This window comes from Aquila chrysaetos, chromosome 11 (assembly GCF_900496995.4).
Source record: "Aquila chrysaetos chrysaetos chromosome 11, bAquChr1.4, whole genome shotgun sequence".
Taxonomy (NCBI): Eukaryota; Metazoa; Chordata; class Aves; order Accipitriformes; family Accipitridae; genus Aquila; species Aquila chrysaetos.
Genome location: NC_044014.1, coordinates 776,052 through 792,377, shown reverse-complemented (window position 1 = coordinate 792,377; position 16,326 = coordinate 776,052). Strand labels below are relative to the sequence as shown.

The following is a 16,326-nucleotide window of genomic DNA, read 5'->3' as shown; positions in this document are numbered from 1 at the left end:
TGCAATCGCGTACCTCCTGCCTGGAGGACCTCCTACATCCCACACGACACCCTGTGGAGCTTCGGGGGCCAAGCAGGACGGTGCCTGAACAGCGCTGGTGCAGCAAGGCCCTTCCCTGCTGCAGGGCTGGGTGGTCAAACATCAGAGGCTGTTGGCACCGCGGGACTCGCGGACACCCCTCGCCTGGCTGTCCCCTCTCAGCTAACCACGCTGCCCTTTTAAAAAGCAAACCCATTTTCACCTCCGGAGCCCCCTGACAACACGGCAGGTCCTCCCGCCACCCTCCAACGCCACGGCCGGGGCTGTTGCCAGCGTGCGAATGAGTGACGGGGCCGATGTCCGGCAGGGACATGTGTCTTGAGACCCTGCCTGCAGCTCTGACAAACCCTCGGCCTCACGCGAGCTCCAGTACAGCAAAGGAAAAAAACGAGGGCAAAAAATATCTGTGGTATTTTAATATCAAAGGATTACGTTTCTAGCCTTTCTTTTGGGGGAAAAATCCAACATTTATAAAGCTGGAAAGAAAGACAAAGGATCAAGCTTGTGTTGATATCAAAGAGGAATTCAGTTGAGAATAGACTTCAAGGGAATTTTATTTACGGTGTATCTACTGGGTGGGCATTTGTGACCTTTAGAAAATGGATTAAAGCTTTTCCATACCCAGCTTCAGGCTGTGTGAATTATTAAAGCAACAAAATCACGAAGTTAAAGTACTTCAGCAAAGCAAACCACGTTGCAATCGGGCGTTCTTTGCAAGGGTCAGCGAGAAGCCACCCTCCGGGAGCAGGGCCTCCCCAGCACCCTCCTGCAGCGGGAGGGCCGCCCGGGCCCAAGGCGGCGGCCAGCCGGGAAGGCGGACACCCCCGCCCGCAGCCGCCGCGCCGAGGACGGCCGTCCCTCGCCGTGGGTCCGTCCCGATCGCCGGCCGCCCGCGCCGCGAGCGCCCGTCGGCCGGGGGGGTTGCCTGGGGTCCCTGTTCTCCAGGCCCTCACTGTGCAGCCTGCCAGCTGTAAAAACCTCTTTACTACCAGACGGGTTCCCCCAAACCTTCACAGGTCCCGTTAAAACTTCACAGATCACTCAAAACAAAGAAAATAAAAAAAGAAGAAAAATGACAGCAACGCCCGCCGGGCCCCTGCGGATTGCCTGCATATGGGCCCAACCACCCCAAGACACGTTTGTTCTCTGTGGAAAATTTCATTTCACGCTGCTGCTCACTCCAGCCCCCAGCCCCGGGTTTAATCCCCTATTTCCACCAGCAGACAAAGACATAAATCCGTGCTGAAGAACTTCAGATATGTTTTTATTTCTTCACAGCAGTAGAGTGGAAATAATGAATTCCCATAACCCTATCCTTTATGCCTTGGAAAAGGCAGCAGCAGCTGATTCAAGGGAGAATGGAGAGGGAAGCCCGGGTGGGGGGAGGAATACAGGAGCGAACGCTCCCTCGGCTGCCTCCCGCTTCAAATGGACAAAGACGTAAGCCAGGAGAGGTCAATTTTTAAGAAGGGAGATGTCAGGATACCTGCAATGCAACCAACACACCTTCTGAGATTTCCAGGTCTCATCATGTCTCTCATGAATCAGCATGAAACTCAGAGCGCATTTCCCATTAAAACAGGGGGTCACAAATTGCGTGACATTCTGGAAACCCTCTGCTAGCTACTGCTCCTTGGGTAATGGCAACAGACCAGCTAAAATCTGAGTAACTGCTGCTGCTGCTTGAGAAAGGAGTCTGTACTACAGGAGAAACGTAATGCTCCTATTAAAATACTGAAAATCAAATAATATTACCTCTAATATGTATGGAAAATATTAGACATCTGCTAATTTATGTAAACATGGAATTGAGCATGACCTTCATTTGATTAATAGTATCTTAAAGATGATAAAACCCATCTCTAGGAAAAAAAAAACTGGACAGTTTTTGCAGATATGCCACAGCGTATAGCCAGAGCTCAGGGGCTCTCCAGTCTCTTCAAAAGCAATTTCCGAGTTCCTTTTTCCTTCATTTGGTATGGTTCCTGTACTGAGGACCACACGGTCTGTCCTGAGAGGTGCACAAAACAAGAGTGGAAAGCAACACCTTGCCCAAAGCTATCCAGCAGGTTGCTGCCTCCTAGGTCACGTCACTACAAGATCGCATGGCATCACAGATTTCACAGGTCACTCATCGCACACTGAGGGTCTACACCCCCATTTTGAGATGGACAGGACACTGGCTCCTGAATACCTTCCTGAATGTGGGCAGATAGTGTTTAAATCAACCAAAGCAACTAAATTACTCATAAATTTCAAGTAACAGTTTTCAGGTAGGTCGTTCTACATTTTCTGTAATTAAATGCGAGTTGTAGATAACTTTGTAAATGTAAAAAGCTTTTCTCAGCATCAAAGGAAATTTAGCATATTGACATAATTATCCAGAAAGATGACAGATGAATCATTTCAGCATTTTGTTGAAAGTGTATATACAATTCTGATGCCTGATAGACTGCTACGTGCTAGACTTAACCTTTCTTTAACATAAACAGAAAAGGAAGCAGCCATGAGGAGCAGTTCTCTTCAAAACCAAAAAGGTCCTGCCCTGGGACAAGAATATTTTTTTCTCCTTTTCATGCTCTGAGCAGAATTAATTTTCCAGCACCAAGTGCTGCTAATTGCTGCTGCTGCTCAACAGAATAAAACCTCTTTTCTCTGGAAAGTTTACATTTGCAAGTATGAGTCTTCTCAGATGAGCTCGAAGAAAATGTTAGCCACTATTTTTTTAGTAAGATTTTGAGTTATGTTTTGGTCTTTGATGAGTGGAAGTCACAAGACCCTGAGGGTTCCTGTTCTCGCCAGGAGTGTCTGGGGAGAGTTTCCTCTGCTGTTTGCCTTATCTTTACAGCACTACCCTAAGGAAGGACCTGAGCTTGTATTTAATCATTCTCTATCCTCTAATATAACCTCAGAAATCTGACATAGCTCTGCTGCCAGCTTTTGCCTCTTCTTGCTCAAGAGACATGGCTGCAAATATGGGTTACTATTTAAATGCACCCTCTCTGTGACTTGCACACTACTCCGCATTACATTTTCATTAGCCCTGATCCCATGTAGACTTACAACAAAGCCAGGCGGGAATTCACGTGGGTAGCTTGTGCCCCGAGCACGCCAGAACAGTGTAAGAGATACCTCGGTGTTCGTCAGTTAACTGAGGCTGTGACGAAACATGTTTGTTAGCAAGCAGTGCTAATGACAGCCCTATGACTAATAGTGTCCATTCTCTTGACTGTAAGAAGAGCTGGACTCCACCTGTTTGAGACTGCAGTTGGATTTTGTCCTGCTACTGGTTCTCAAGACTGAAGCTTCATACATTTTAAGGATTTAAAAAGAGATTTTCACTAACAGGTAAAAATTTAGGCTCTTCTGGCCAAACCATTCTCAGATCTCCTGAGAAATTTCTGCTTTTGCGAAGCTTCCAAGCATCTGAACGAACTTTCCCATCATCAAATGCAGCAGGTCAGGCTGCTCACATGGCCATCACCCAGTCTGATACTGCCTCGTTAGGGCTGTAATGGGCAGAGTGAAAAAGTAAAGGACAGTACAGTTCACCTGCTGGGCAAGATTCAGATTTTTTTTACCCCCATGGAGCTGCCAATCAAAGCAAGATGGACAGAAACCAGCCAAGATGACCAGACCAGAAAGAAACAAGAGAGGATATGGCTTTCCTCTGATAGCTCAGCTTGTCTTCAGTTTATTTTAGCAGTGTGTGGAGACACGGAGGCACTTGTGCTGACCTCTGAACTAGTCTGTGCTATTTCCCAAGTTCAATATTGCACATTTGGGACAATTTCAAAGGCCCATTTCCCTGCCCCACCCGAACACCCAGTCCTGGCACAAAGCCCCACACTACATAACTGTCACGTGAGAAGATTATGACAACCAAATTCAGCAGTTTTCATGAGTCATCACCAGGGTTATCGCTCCTACAGGTCCTGTCCATCAGGTGCAGATGTCTTGGCTAAACAGACAGGCACAACTACTGTTGGGGCACAGTAAAACGCAGGTGACAAAATGACGACAGAACAGTACCAATGTGATGAAGTATGGTGTGTGTGCAAGGACATAAGCATGTGCAGGCACACATACACACCAAATTTTGTACTTGCAGTGCAAACAAATGGTGTAAAATGCCATGACAGAAGCAGCAAATGGTTATCTACACAGGGACTGAGTGAGAGTCAGTGAAAAAGGGAATGAAAAATGAAAAAAACCCTAGGAAATCAACCAGTAACTGATTTCCAGAGCTATCCAGCTTTTTGATCATCACCTCCCACCTTCTCCTACATGCTTGGCAAAAAAAACTTGTTAGAAATAAACAACAAAACCTCTTCAGCATAACTCATATCTGAGTGGGAAAACAGCCCAGGGCTTCATAGAACCCTCTTGACCACATTGTGCCAGCTCAGTCAATCACCCGTAACAACTTCCAACACCTTCCTGACTTACTGTCTCTCCTCACAAACTATAAACCCTCTTAGGAAACAGAAAAAATAATGAATATTTGCCATGAAATGGTCACAATTGTGCTGGTAGTTTAAAATACACCTGTTTCACCAAGATGCCAAGAATTAAAGCAGTACCAAATGGCAACAAGGTATTTTCCTGAACACATTTTTCCTGTGCTTACTTAGCAGCCATCATCCAACAATAAAAATAGCCTATTTCAGCACCGTTACTTTTTCAATAAACCATAAGTACATAACAGCAGGCACCTGATAAAACATACAAGCAAACTCAAGACCAAGCGTTCAAGCCTACCTTGCCAAAGCTTCCCTTCCCAATCGCCCGGAGAATCTGGAAGTGGTCAAAGTTCACTACAAGGTAAAAAAAAAGAATTTAAATTTATAAATGCTTTCTCGCAAGGATCTTACATTTAAAAAGAAGACGAGGAGACAACTAAAGAGTTTTGGTCAAGCTTTTATTAAAAGTCACTGCCTCCTGGGGAAGATGCAGGACAGCTGTTGTTTTTCTTTCAACAGTGTCATTTTACCTGCTTGAAGTAGCTAGCAAACAGGCTGAATTAAGTAACTAAATACGCGGTTTAGCCCGAGCTAAAATACAGCTTTGACCTGTGTCAATACAGGAGGAGTCTCACAGAGACACCGTAGCATGCAAGCAAATTCAGAGCGTGGCAGAGTGGAGAACACTGGCGAGCCGCACGCCCCATGCCACGGGCGGCTGCTGCTCTCCACGCACCTGGCTCTGTGCTGCCTGTGCACATTCAACAGCCAGGTGGTCTGGTATTTGTGCTTTCCAAAGGACAACATCTAGAGGACAGGGACTGACTTCCACTCTCTTCATGCGCAAACCCATTTGTACCAGATCTGTTATTTTTTCCAGAGGCACGGTGAGGAGTAATGACAAGAAAGGACAGTGCAGCTATAACACTTCATCTACTGCCTTGATCAGCAGCCACTGCAAACAAAATTATTTTTACTAAACTATTGCTATGATCTAATCTGATATTAGTCTTAAATAAATAAAAAAGATAGGTCTATTTATACCAATAATCAGATAATCCCCATTGCCATATAGTTGGAGTGCCTCACAAACAAATAAATAGAGTCACAAAAGCCAATGTAAAGGACACATTTTACAAATTGTGTCTTTATACCTCAGTTCCTTAATGTCCTCACAGCTCAGTAAGCTGCACGGCTGCAAAGGAGGCCCGTGGTGTGCACACACTCTGCACAACAGTGCTGGCTGCTGCAGAAGCACATGCTTTAACTTTTGGTCAGCTCTAAAGTGATCAGGCAGTTGGACTAGATGATCACTGCAGGTCCCTTCCAACTGAACTATGCTATCCTATTCTAAGCCCAGTGCGCTCTCAAAGTGTGCAGACGTGTAGCAGGAGCTCGCTGGTGGACTGAGCTGCACCCTGCTCAGTTCCACCCGTCAGCCCTTGACTTTTCTACCATGAGACCCTGGCCATGCAAGGGGACCCTCAGCATTTCCTCCCCAGAAAGCTCAAAGGTTGGACAAAGAGCAACACTTGGCATGGGCTTGGGGATTTGCAGTGTGAATGACGCACAGGATGGTCAGCAAAGAGCACTGAACCTGTGTTTGACTGACAGCGGAGATCAAAATCACACAGGAAGAGTGGGAGCAAAGAATTCACTATAAATATTCCAAGTCCCACTCCCAGATCTTAAATAAATGCACATCTGTCATCTCTGAGGATGAATCAAAAGCCCACGCATGCCCATGGAGTTCCTATTACCCTTTTGTGCTAGGCTTATATCCAAAATATTGTTGTTGTTGCTTTTGTGGGACATTTTCTGCAGGAGAACTCGGAAAAATTTGCCATATGAAATTGAAAACAGAGTCTGGGCCAGCTCCTACCATGTACCTCCCCGCACTCCCAGTCCACTCCATAAGCGACAATGAAGGGCAGATGCACTGTCTCCTACCCCAGGATGCGCAAGGAGACTCCATGAAAGACCACGTGGGAAAAACAGTGCTGCTCCGTCCTTCTGACAGCCTCCCGCACCTCAGTTACACGAGTGGTGTGTCATCTCCTTATCGCTCCCCTTCTCCATGGGTGAACAGCTTTCTTTCAGCAAGACTTGATGGGTCTTGGGCTGAGAAGCCATGAGACATTGGCAAGGACACGGGTAATGCCTGGAGCCAGCGGCCGGTTCGTCCGAGACACTGCAGGAGCTGCAAACCTGTTGCCTGCTCCCTCCCAGCTGACAAAACCCAGCACTGGAAGGAGCAATCTGCTGCCACAGGCAGCATTTTTCCTACCACCTCTATTAGAGAGACTATAGTGAGCAATGTGTAACCGGAGCTACATCTTGTTCATAAATATTCTTTCTGAAATCCAAACATTAGCACATACAATGCTGAAGCATTTGGGGCAACATCTGATTTTTTTCACGTGCAAGCAAATCCATTAATTGAACTTCTGTCACTAAGTAATACTCAAAAAGCTACAGTGAGCACCTTTAAAGCACAGCATTTTCTTGGTAATTAAACCATGTGCAAGTGCTCATGATCTGAGATCACTCCAGGAGGGCAGTTTTTGACAATTCTTTATTATAATGTTTGGAATAGTGTGTAAAAAAGCATTGCTGCTGAGAAAACAAACCCAAAAGTGCCATTTCCATGTATCCATGACTACAACTGATCCAGAAAGCATGCTCTAGTCAGCAGTCAAGAAACAAATCTAGATATGAATATTCACCAGCCCCTTGAACCTATCGGCAAAGATGTCACTCAATAGATTAAATACACAGTCCTGCTGATCAGAAGTTCAGATGATGGTAGATGAACAGGCACTGACTGGTTTTGTCAGTTTCATTATTTTCTTCAGGAATTAGTAAGAAATCCAGTTAAAGAAAAAGCAAATCTCAACATTTGAGGAAGAAAATCATAGTAGCAGCATGTTGCTTTTTGTGCACAACACACTGGATTTCTAAAAATGACAACATATCACTACAGAATATGTGATTATCCCTAAAATAGAAATCCTGAACCTGCCTGGAACAATTACGTTTGCTCCAGAGATTCCACTTTCTGTGAGCTGACAAGAGAAAGCTGTCTTTCACCCACAACTAGAAGAGCTGATTATTTTGGGGGTGACTGGTACGAGCCTGAGTCATAGACGCCAGTGGAGGATTTCATGACACACGCTCCCAGCGAGCAGGAGATGACAGCTGTTGCCTATTCACAGGACCATACTCCCCCACTACTGTGACTTCAGCACGGCACAGTTTTGACAGTCACAATCTGTAAGTACCAAAATGGTTCTGGCTTGAGGTTGGACCAGAGGAACCCGCGAAAGGGGAAGAGGGACCTGAAAACCGTCTGCAGTGTATGAACGCAAGGGAGCACGGCACCACGGCACAAGGACCCTGACTTGTTGGTCGCGCCGCAACCCAATGCCATCTGTTGTGTTGAAATGGCCCAATGGGTATTTTGTTAGCTCCTTGTGAAAAAACTATGCTAATTATTCCTATTGACTCCTCTAACAGCTTGTTATCAATATAGCACCTTCGCGGGTAAGTGGAACTGCTGGACGTAAGATGTTGGTATTTGCCACGAAAGAGACATGCCTCTTCCTGACTCGCCCTGGCATCAAGTGACAAACCATGAATCACAAATACAGATAAATACCGTGACCTGGATTTGCTTAGTTCGGCGTGTTTTTGTTCTCCATCTCCAGTAACGCATGAAAAGCAGGATGGCAGGGTTTCACGCGCCCGTTGGACCTCACCAAACCTCACGCAGCCCAGTCCAGCCCACTTCACAAGAGAGTGCCAGGTGCTGCACTGACATCTCTATAATTAAGATTTCATTGTAGTCACAAAATGTACTGTGTGATAAAGCAGACTGGTTGCACAGCTTCTATTTTCCAATGAAATAAAGAGAATGAAGAATATGTTTCTCTGCAAAAATTTTTTATACAGAAGGATGAGTATACCTCAATGTAAGATGAAAAAAAATGAGGCTTTTGCCTTTACTATCTTAAAATTATGACTGTTTCCATTATTTTTGCTCTTTATTCTGCATTCATTTACAAGATATTTAGAAGTATGGCAAGATAAAATTACCATAATTTTATATGGTGATTTACCATATTACCATACACAGGGGACAGCCAGTGAGGGTTCAACATCAGGAGCTGGTATTAATGTCCAATAGTAGGAAAACAGTGGATGCAGTTAGCGAACCTGGCATCCAATATCCTCAAATCTGGGGAAAACAGAAAATTAAAAATCATGTTTTCAGGATCGAGTCAACCTTTCACTATTTATCTGCATGTTTTCCAGCTTCATCAATAAAACCAGGGAAGTTTTAACTCCAAGAATGACTGTCTACACCACTAAAGACCTAAGAAATTATTTTTTTAATCTTGTAACAGCAAATTTGTAGGGCTAGTACGACATGATCAACTTTCTCTTTCTATCACTGTACTTCTATATGTTGGCATAATTAATAGCATTTGTCTACCTATTATATTACTGCAGTCTAGCTTTGGAAGAAAGCACCACGGTAATTGATGTAGAAACATTAATATGTGGCCACAGTAACCACAAGTTTGCTGCCACAAAATGCCAAGAGTTTCATCTCACAGAAAAAAGAGTTACAGCTTAGACTTAAAAGTCATCACACACATTGACTCCAGCCAGAAAGGAAAGGCTGATTCTGCAAACCACGAGGCAGTGGATGGACAGAGAGGGCAGCCAGCCAGGCTGTGCCGGGAGGGGGACAGCCTGCGGGGGACATGGGGCACAGGGCTGCTGCAACGGGGGAAAACGGTCGTGAAAGTCAGAGGACGACAAAAAGGAACCACAGCAGGGTTAACAGATGTCGGGATTAGGAGCAGCTTGTAGAGTGATGGGGAGGGCCTGAGCAAGGGGATCGGGCAGCCCAGGGAAGTACTGCAGAGAGCCTGTAAGCGAAGCATAGGCATCACTGTAAAGGGAAACCTCAGAAAACTTCCAAAGAAGTGGTAAGCCTGCTAAAAACAGCAGGGGAGAGAGAGAGCCAGGACAACCAGAGGGACTGGGAGGACTGGGAGGTATGAAAAGCTTTCAAACTGGAGGATCAGCCTGAGTGAATTGGGAAGATCGGGAAGACTGGGGAGATCAAAAGTGAGATTTTTGATTAGAGATGAGGTAAAGTGACTTGTGGGAGAAAGCAGAGGTATTTGATGGAGACAGGGAGCAAAGGGCAATGGGGAACGGTATCAGCAGTCCTCCCCAAACCTGAAACCCTTGAATACAAGGCATCCATTTTTCTCTAACTGGAAGGCTCCATGCGGCACACGAAACCACTGCTTTCCCTCCTATCACTGGAAAAAGCATGAGCAAATACACTCGGTCTCCAACATCTCAGGCTGATCTGTTTTGCCTATTCATATCGACTGAGAAGATTACATGGGTGAGAAAAATGGAAATACAGTATAATATGACTGACAGGAAACTCAAGTGAGCATTAACTACCCAGGAATTCAGGGAATGCTGGTAGATAATGAAAGAAATTAAAGGTATAATACAAGCCCAGTGCTATAAATGAACCCCTTTAGAAACTAAGGATTCAAACATGCTATTAGGAAGTAACTCTGAAGTTGTGTAAAAACAGTGAGTTATTGTATAATTAAAAATGAATCTCTGCTACTCCATAAGGAATCAAATGTACCATGCAAAGCAACTGCAAACTCATTTTAGGAAGACGGGGTTATTGGTATTGGGTACAAAAATGTTTGCATTGGCCAGAAACCATTCCTAATTAGTGCAAAAATACTGCTTGCATTGGCCAGGAACCCTTCCAAATGAGTGCAAGCGTATTACATCTATCTGCTTCTCCATCAACAAGCTCAGGAGTGACTAGAGATTGCGGAGAAAAGCACAGCACCTTGTCCCTTGTGTTCTGTATGCTTTACAAATGCTATTTCTGTTAGAAAAAACTATGTTACTTTGCAATAACAACCCAGGGAGGCAAACGGGTTATTCATTAACCACCCAGCTGAGCTCTCCATTGGTGCAGGTTAGTGAGCACTAAATGAGTTCACGGTGGTCTTAGCCAAAAGCACAGGAGACAAGCATGTGCTTTACATACACAGGCTGATGGGCAAATAAGGCTGTTTATATACGCTGCACAGCTTTCACAGCAATTAGCCTCCCTTAGCTCCAGGGTGAGACGTGTTTTCAGAGGCTGGCTGCAGGAGGGAGGGCAGCCGGCACATAATGCTCACCAGAGCTCCCCGGAGCACCCAAAACGAGTAACTGATGCCCTGAGGCCAATACCGAAGACGGTTTTGTTTCTCCGTGCTCCCACATGTCCGGATAGTATTTCTAGAAGGGTACGGCCTGTCGGCAAAACTCTCTGGTAAATGGTCCATTTTATGGTGGTACTGCTTGCTAATCCGCTTCCAAGCAAATTACGGAGTGGTGGTATTGAAAAAGCAAACGTTACATAGGGATTCACCCCACTACCCACGTAAACGGTTCAGGCAGAGACCCGGGGCTCGCCGCCCGTGGAGCCGTGCCCGCGCGGGGCAGAGTGGGAGCGGGAGGCTCTGGGCTGGCAGCGGCCGGCTCCCTCGTCCCCGGGGGTTTGCTGGTCCCCAGCGCGGTCCCTGCTCCCCAGCCCCTGAGGCCTTCCCGCCGCGCTCCCAAGAGATCTGCTCGGCAGCGCGGGGAGGCTGCCGGCTGCGGTGAAGGTTTCATAACTTGGCAGCAAAGCCAAGGCACGTGGTTCATCAGCCCGTGGCAGAGAGAGCAGCTCACGGCTCCCGGGCCTGGGAACCTCGGCCACCGAACACCGGCAAGGCTGGGGGTGGGCGCCAACAGCCCCGCGCGGGGTCTCTGCGGGAGGAGGCCATGCAGCTCCGCCGAGGCCGAAGCTCACGGACCACCGTGTTCCCTCCGTACGGCCGCTCGGATGACCGGAGGAGGCAGGTGCCGCGCTGGCAGGCGCAGAGACATCCACTGAAAGCAAACCGTCCTGCACCGGGAGGCTCTGCCCGCAGAGAAGCTCGGGGAGCCGCTGTGCGGAACACAAGCAGCCGTACTCCACTGCAGACGCAGGTTCATCTGTTCCCGTGAACAGCAACTGCACGCTTTCGGGGGCAGAACCATCACGTTAAATTTGCAATGGAAAACTTTATATGCAACTGGAATAAAATCTCCCTGGCAAATAATCAAACTCCTCAGTGCACCGAGTCTGAAGTAGAGCAGAGCTGAAGCCGTTTGATCACAGTATCATCTTATCTGGGCTGAAAGGACTGCTAATTAAAGCCCTACCAGGAATGACAGGAACACACTGTTTTTATCCCAGTTCCTTGGATGTGTTGCTGTAACAAACCCGAGACCTGTTTCCTGGGGCAGACAGGCATTTCAGAAGCTAAGGCTGAGGTGCAGGTTTTGACGCAGGAGGACCCCGCAAGGAAAGGCTGATGTGGCAGAGAAAATAAGTCTCTGCCCTCACAGCAGCAACCCCAGTGCCTCTCCCGCCTGCCAGGCGAAATGTTCCTCCTGTGAGAAAGAGTGAGGAAGGACCTCTCTGAGGGACGCCTCGCTGCCTGGCCCTAGAAGCAGAGAGCTGACAGGTCTGGTAGGTATTTGAGCATTACTGATAGTCTAGATTAGCTTTGCTGATTATATAGTGAAGGCAAGCCAAGAGTTTTCCAATTTTTATATACTCTATTAGTATTTTCAACTATCGATAGAAAAAAAAATGGGGAAAAAAGCAACCTTGGGTAGAGGAAGAGTAAAGCTGATACCAAACTCTTCAGGAACAGTATATAATTGAGTGCTAAATATGACATTAAATCCATGAGGCTGTGATGATCCGAGCACTGCCCCTCCAGATATGAGCAGCAGGGTATCCTCCGCCATCTCCCCAGCACTCCCCGTCTCCACACCAGCACAGGCTCCTGGGCCAGCCTGACCCCCAGCTCCACCTCTCCACATACCGGCAGGGAAGGCTTCACGGGCACAGCAAAAGGCCCTGAGCTAATTTTCCATGCCAAATAATTTAAGCTTAGCCTAAAGCGCCTGTGATCACACCCCCCAGCGCTTACAAAGGTAAGCTCGTCTATGACATCCCCCAACTTGCTCTGGGGGTACGCAGGATGGAGCAAACAGGACTTGCAGGGACAGGACCCCGTGCAGAGGCGTCCCGCTGGGGCCCCCCCACCAGCACTGCCACACACCGTGGAAATAAACAGAAGTCACGCTGGTGGTGAAAGAGGAAAAACGGGAGGAGGACTGGACCAAACAAGACCGAGCTCCAGCTCTGCAGCACTTCTTCCTTCACCACCTTTGCCAGCTGAGGCACGCGGCTGCCCGGCTGGCTTCACAGGATAATCACCACTTATCCTGCCGCAGCACTAGTAATTATTTTTCTTCATCTGTCCCTGCTCTTTATCCCAGAATAGAACACGAGGATCAGGAAGATCATTTCAGCCATTTAATTCTGGGACAGTTCCATCATAATTACAAAGTTTGACTTTCCCAGTAGCACAGGGAAAAAAAGAGGGAACCAACCTCCCCCCAGTCACCTCCCTTGCTTCTCAAGGCCAGCTCCCCACCAGACCGCCCGCTGCCAGCCTTCCTCCTGAGCCCAGGCTAGCTGCCAAGCTGGGCTTACCTGGTGGGCTTCCACACGCCAGGAGTTGGGGACATCCACTCCGTTGGTAGAAATAAAGGACACAGTGCTTTTCGGTTGTAGTCCAGATCAGAGCAGGGTCACGCCTTGAGAACGGTGCAGCCACTGCCATGCTCACTCGCATTAACTGATGGGCTTCGTATTTTCAACATAAAATGCTTGCAGAAAAGTCCTCTATAAAAGTGTGTATCTACATATAAACACCCCCCCACACATATACATTTGTGCACATGAAAGGACCGATCAGACAGTAGACAGAAAGACTCCTCACAGTTATCTTTCCCCTTTCTTCTGTTTAACTGAGAACGGAGCGTGACCTTACCACTGAACACGGGCAGGGCCACGTCTAGGGGCACAAGCGACCTGCAAAATAAGCCGGCGCTGGAGGAGGAGACGCTGCTCTGAAGGAAACCCAGGGCACGGCAGCAGCAGCCCCGCACAGCACTGGGGGGTTAGCTACACCAACAGACCACGCTGCAGGCAGTGCCAGCTTCGTCCCCGAGGAGCGCCCATGGACCACGCTCTCCTTCCCCGCACCACCGTCCCAGCCCCGGGCCCGGGGGGTGTGCCGGGGAGAGGACGAGACGGCGGAGCCCAGGTGAAAGGCGCCAGAAGGAAAGTGGGGAGCGTGGGGGGGGGCGGCGAGCGTGGGAGAGGTGCGGGTGGCCCCGGGGATGGGTGAGGTGCCAGCGGCGCAGGCAGAAAGCTCAGGCAAGGTGTCCTGCTTTTCAGTGTCGGTCCTCTTCTCTAGGAATCCAAAACCAGACAACCAGTTTCGAATGGGCCAAGCAGGTAAACGTTTTACCCAGATGGTGAAAATTACCATTAAAATGTACTACGATGTTCCCTCCTTGAAGGCATGGAATTTTGCATTAGAAAATAAATCCAATTAATACCAAATTCAGCTTCCATCTTTTATCAAGCTGACAGATTGGATGTGTACTCTAGCCATTAGTTGTTTTGTTGCTGTTTTCCCCCACTTCTACGGCTTAGAAAATTTTATTTCAAGTAACTAAAATTGATTTACCATAAAAAAAAATGTCTTTATAGCACATGTTTATAGTAGCATAACATTAGCAATAAACATCTGCTAAATGTTACTTAATGTTTTTGCAACATATGTTATAAATGATAAATGGATGACTTTAGGTGCCTTATAAAATATTTAGGTTGTATTGTGTTCAGGGCTAGGCTATGACTGCTAAAAACCCTGAAGTGAACAGAAAGCACCTTAGTGAAGCTGAACAGTTTTAGACAAATTTATTGCAACAAAAATTGTAAAGTTGGCTGTACCAAAACACTGAATTCATTCCCTCCATTTAACTTCATTTTTTTTACAGTGTGTAGGGAGGTGGGAAAGTCTCTCTTCTGGAATGTTTTCAAAACTGACCTTGACAGTACTTTTCTGTACACTAAGACCTCCTTTGCATTTTAATTTTAAAAGGTAAAAAGAATAAATAATTACACAAAATGAAATGTTTGACCCAAAATGAAGTTTTACTCTCTCTGCTGAAAAACGTGGATTTCACGTAAAATACCCCAAATGGGTATTTTACTCCGAAATGCTGCTTAAGCTCCAGCCCCGTTCTCTCCACTCCTCACACAGCTCCAGCCCTGCTCAGCACACGCCCGTCCCGGCACGCTGGGCTGCAACCCCTCCGACCGCCAGAGCAGCCAGCTTCAGCGACCACCCTTGCCAAGCGGATTCGCCATGACTCTCCAGGACACAACTGGAAACTGGTTTTGATAGAAAACACTCTCATAAAAACACTGGGTTTTTTTTTTTACAACTGTCAAAACTGGTTTTGATAGAAAACACTCTCATAAAAAAACCCCAAAACTTAAATGTTTCAAGTTTTCTCGAAAACTAGGCTGAAAACAAAGTTTGGGGTATCTTTGCCATTTCCATTTCAAACTGAAAGCTGATGATCTATTTTGCTCAGCACAACAGAAAAGTTTGGGTTTTGTCAGCCTCAGTTCACTTCCATCCATGGGAAAAATGTTAATGTTTTATGTACATACTGTATGTTTTGGCTCTGCAGTGGTAAGGTTTGCTGAGCAATGCTAGTTTAAATACAATTAAGGAATTCTCATAGGAGGATGCAGAAACCTGTAGTAATCACGAATAAAATCCAGCCAGTAAAGAAATACACTGTTTCCAGGAAGAAACTTATTACTTCTGTAGTAAGCCAGCTCAAATCCTCCAAGTTTTATGAGAAGGCAGCTACTAACTTCAAATGAACCAGAAGTCCACAAGGGACTCTTTTGATGAAGCAGATAGCATGAGGAAGAAGAAAAGAAGGAAACATTTTTAAAGTTTGTAATAAAATTGGGAAGGTAGAAGTTCAAGAACCATCTCCAAAATTAAATTAAAAGGTACATGAAAGAGATGGATCTTTTAAAAGTCTGAGAAAGTAATTTAATTTGGAATTCCTTTGATGCAGGATTTTTTTTCCCCTTTATGGGGCTGCATGCCTAGCCTCATGGGACCCCAGTTTATCATTTCATGTCCTTAAACATAACTCCAGATAACTGCTTTTTACACAGCCAGCAAGAGAGTTTTTATGTTACTGCAGCCCATTTAGAGAAATCCTATTTTCTTCTAAAAGTCACCTTAGCCAGGCAGCCACACCAGCCACCCATCTTACATTTTATACCAGCATGTCAGGACGCTGCTGCCCGGGACACCATCTCTCTGCTCTCAGACTGGCCACCACCACCAGATAATTAAAAGCCCGGGGGCTGGGGCTGTGAGCCGGGGCTCCCCGCTCCCGGGCGCGCTGCTGGCTGCAGCAGGCACGCGCGGCAGCCCCAAGAGCCTAGCCCCAGCACGCCACACAAAGCATTGCACGCGCGGCAATTTAGCTGAACTTATCTCTCGGGTACAGAGTCCTCATTATGATTATTAGAGAAAGGAAACTAAGAATTAAAAATACGCTAATCCAAGTTTTGTAATGCAAGGACATCTTTGTATTTTAATATTAGCCATAACACCAGGAACACATAACACGTGGAAATGAAAAATGCCCAAGTCCTCGGGTTTTCCCCTCCCCAAAAGGGCCGGGGTGCTGAGCCAGGCAGAGAAGGGCTGGCTCTCCGTAGGAGAGGGCAGCAGTGCAGCAGGCTTGGCCACCCTCTGCAGAACCTGTCACCCGCTGCAGATGT

At 46.7% G+C, this 16,326-nt stretch overlaps 1 protein-coding gene across 2 annotated transcripts in view; it reads right to left on the bottom strand.

Moving 5' to 3' along the window:
- Window positions 1-16,326, bottom strand: part of STK32C (serine/threonine kinase 32C) — a 96,144-nt gene that overhangs the window by 40,416 nt on the left and 39,402 nt on the right. Inside the window, exon 2 of one of the 2 annotated variants that reach the window (XM_030031081.2) lies at window positions 4,801-4,856. The exons of the other annotated variant lie outside the window; for it this stretch is intronic. Coding sequence (XP_029886941.1) covers window positions 4,801-4,856 — 56 coding nt within the window. The remainder of the gene's footprint in view (window positions 1-4,800; window positions 4,857-16,326) is intronic. 2 annotated transcript variants of the gene reach the window in all.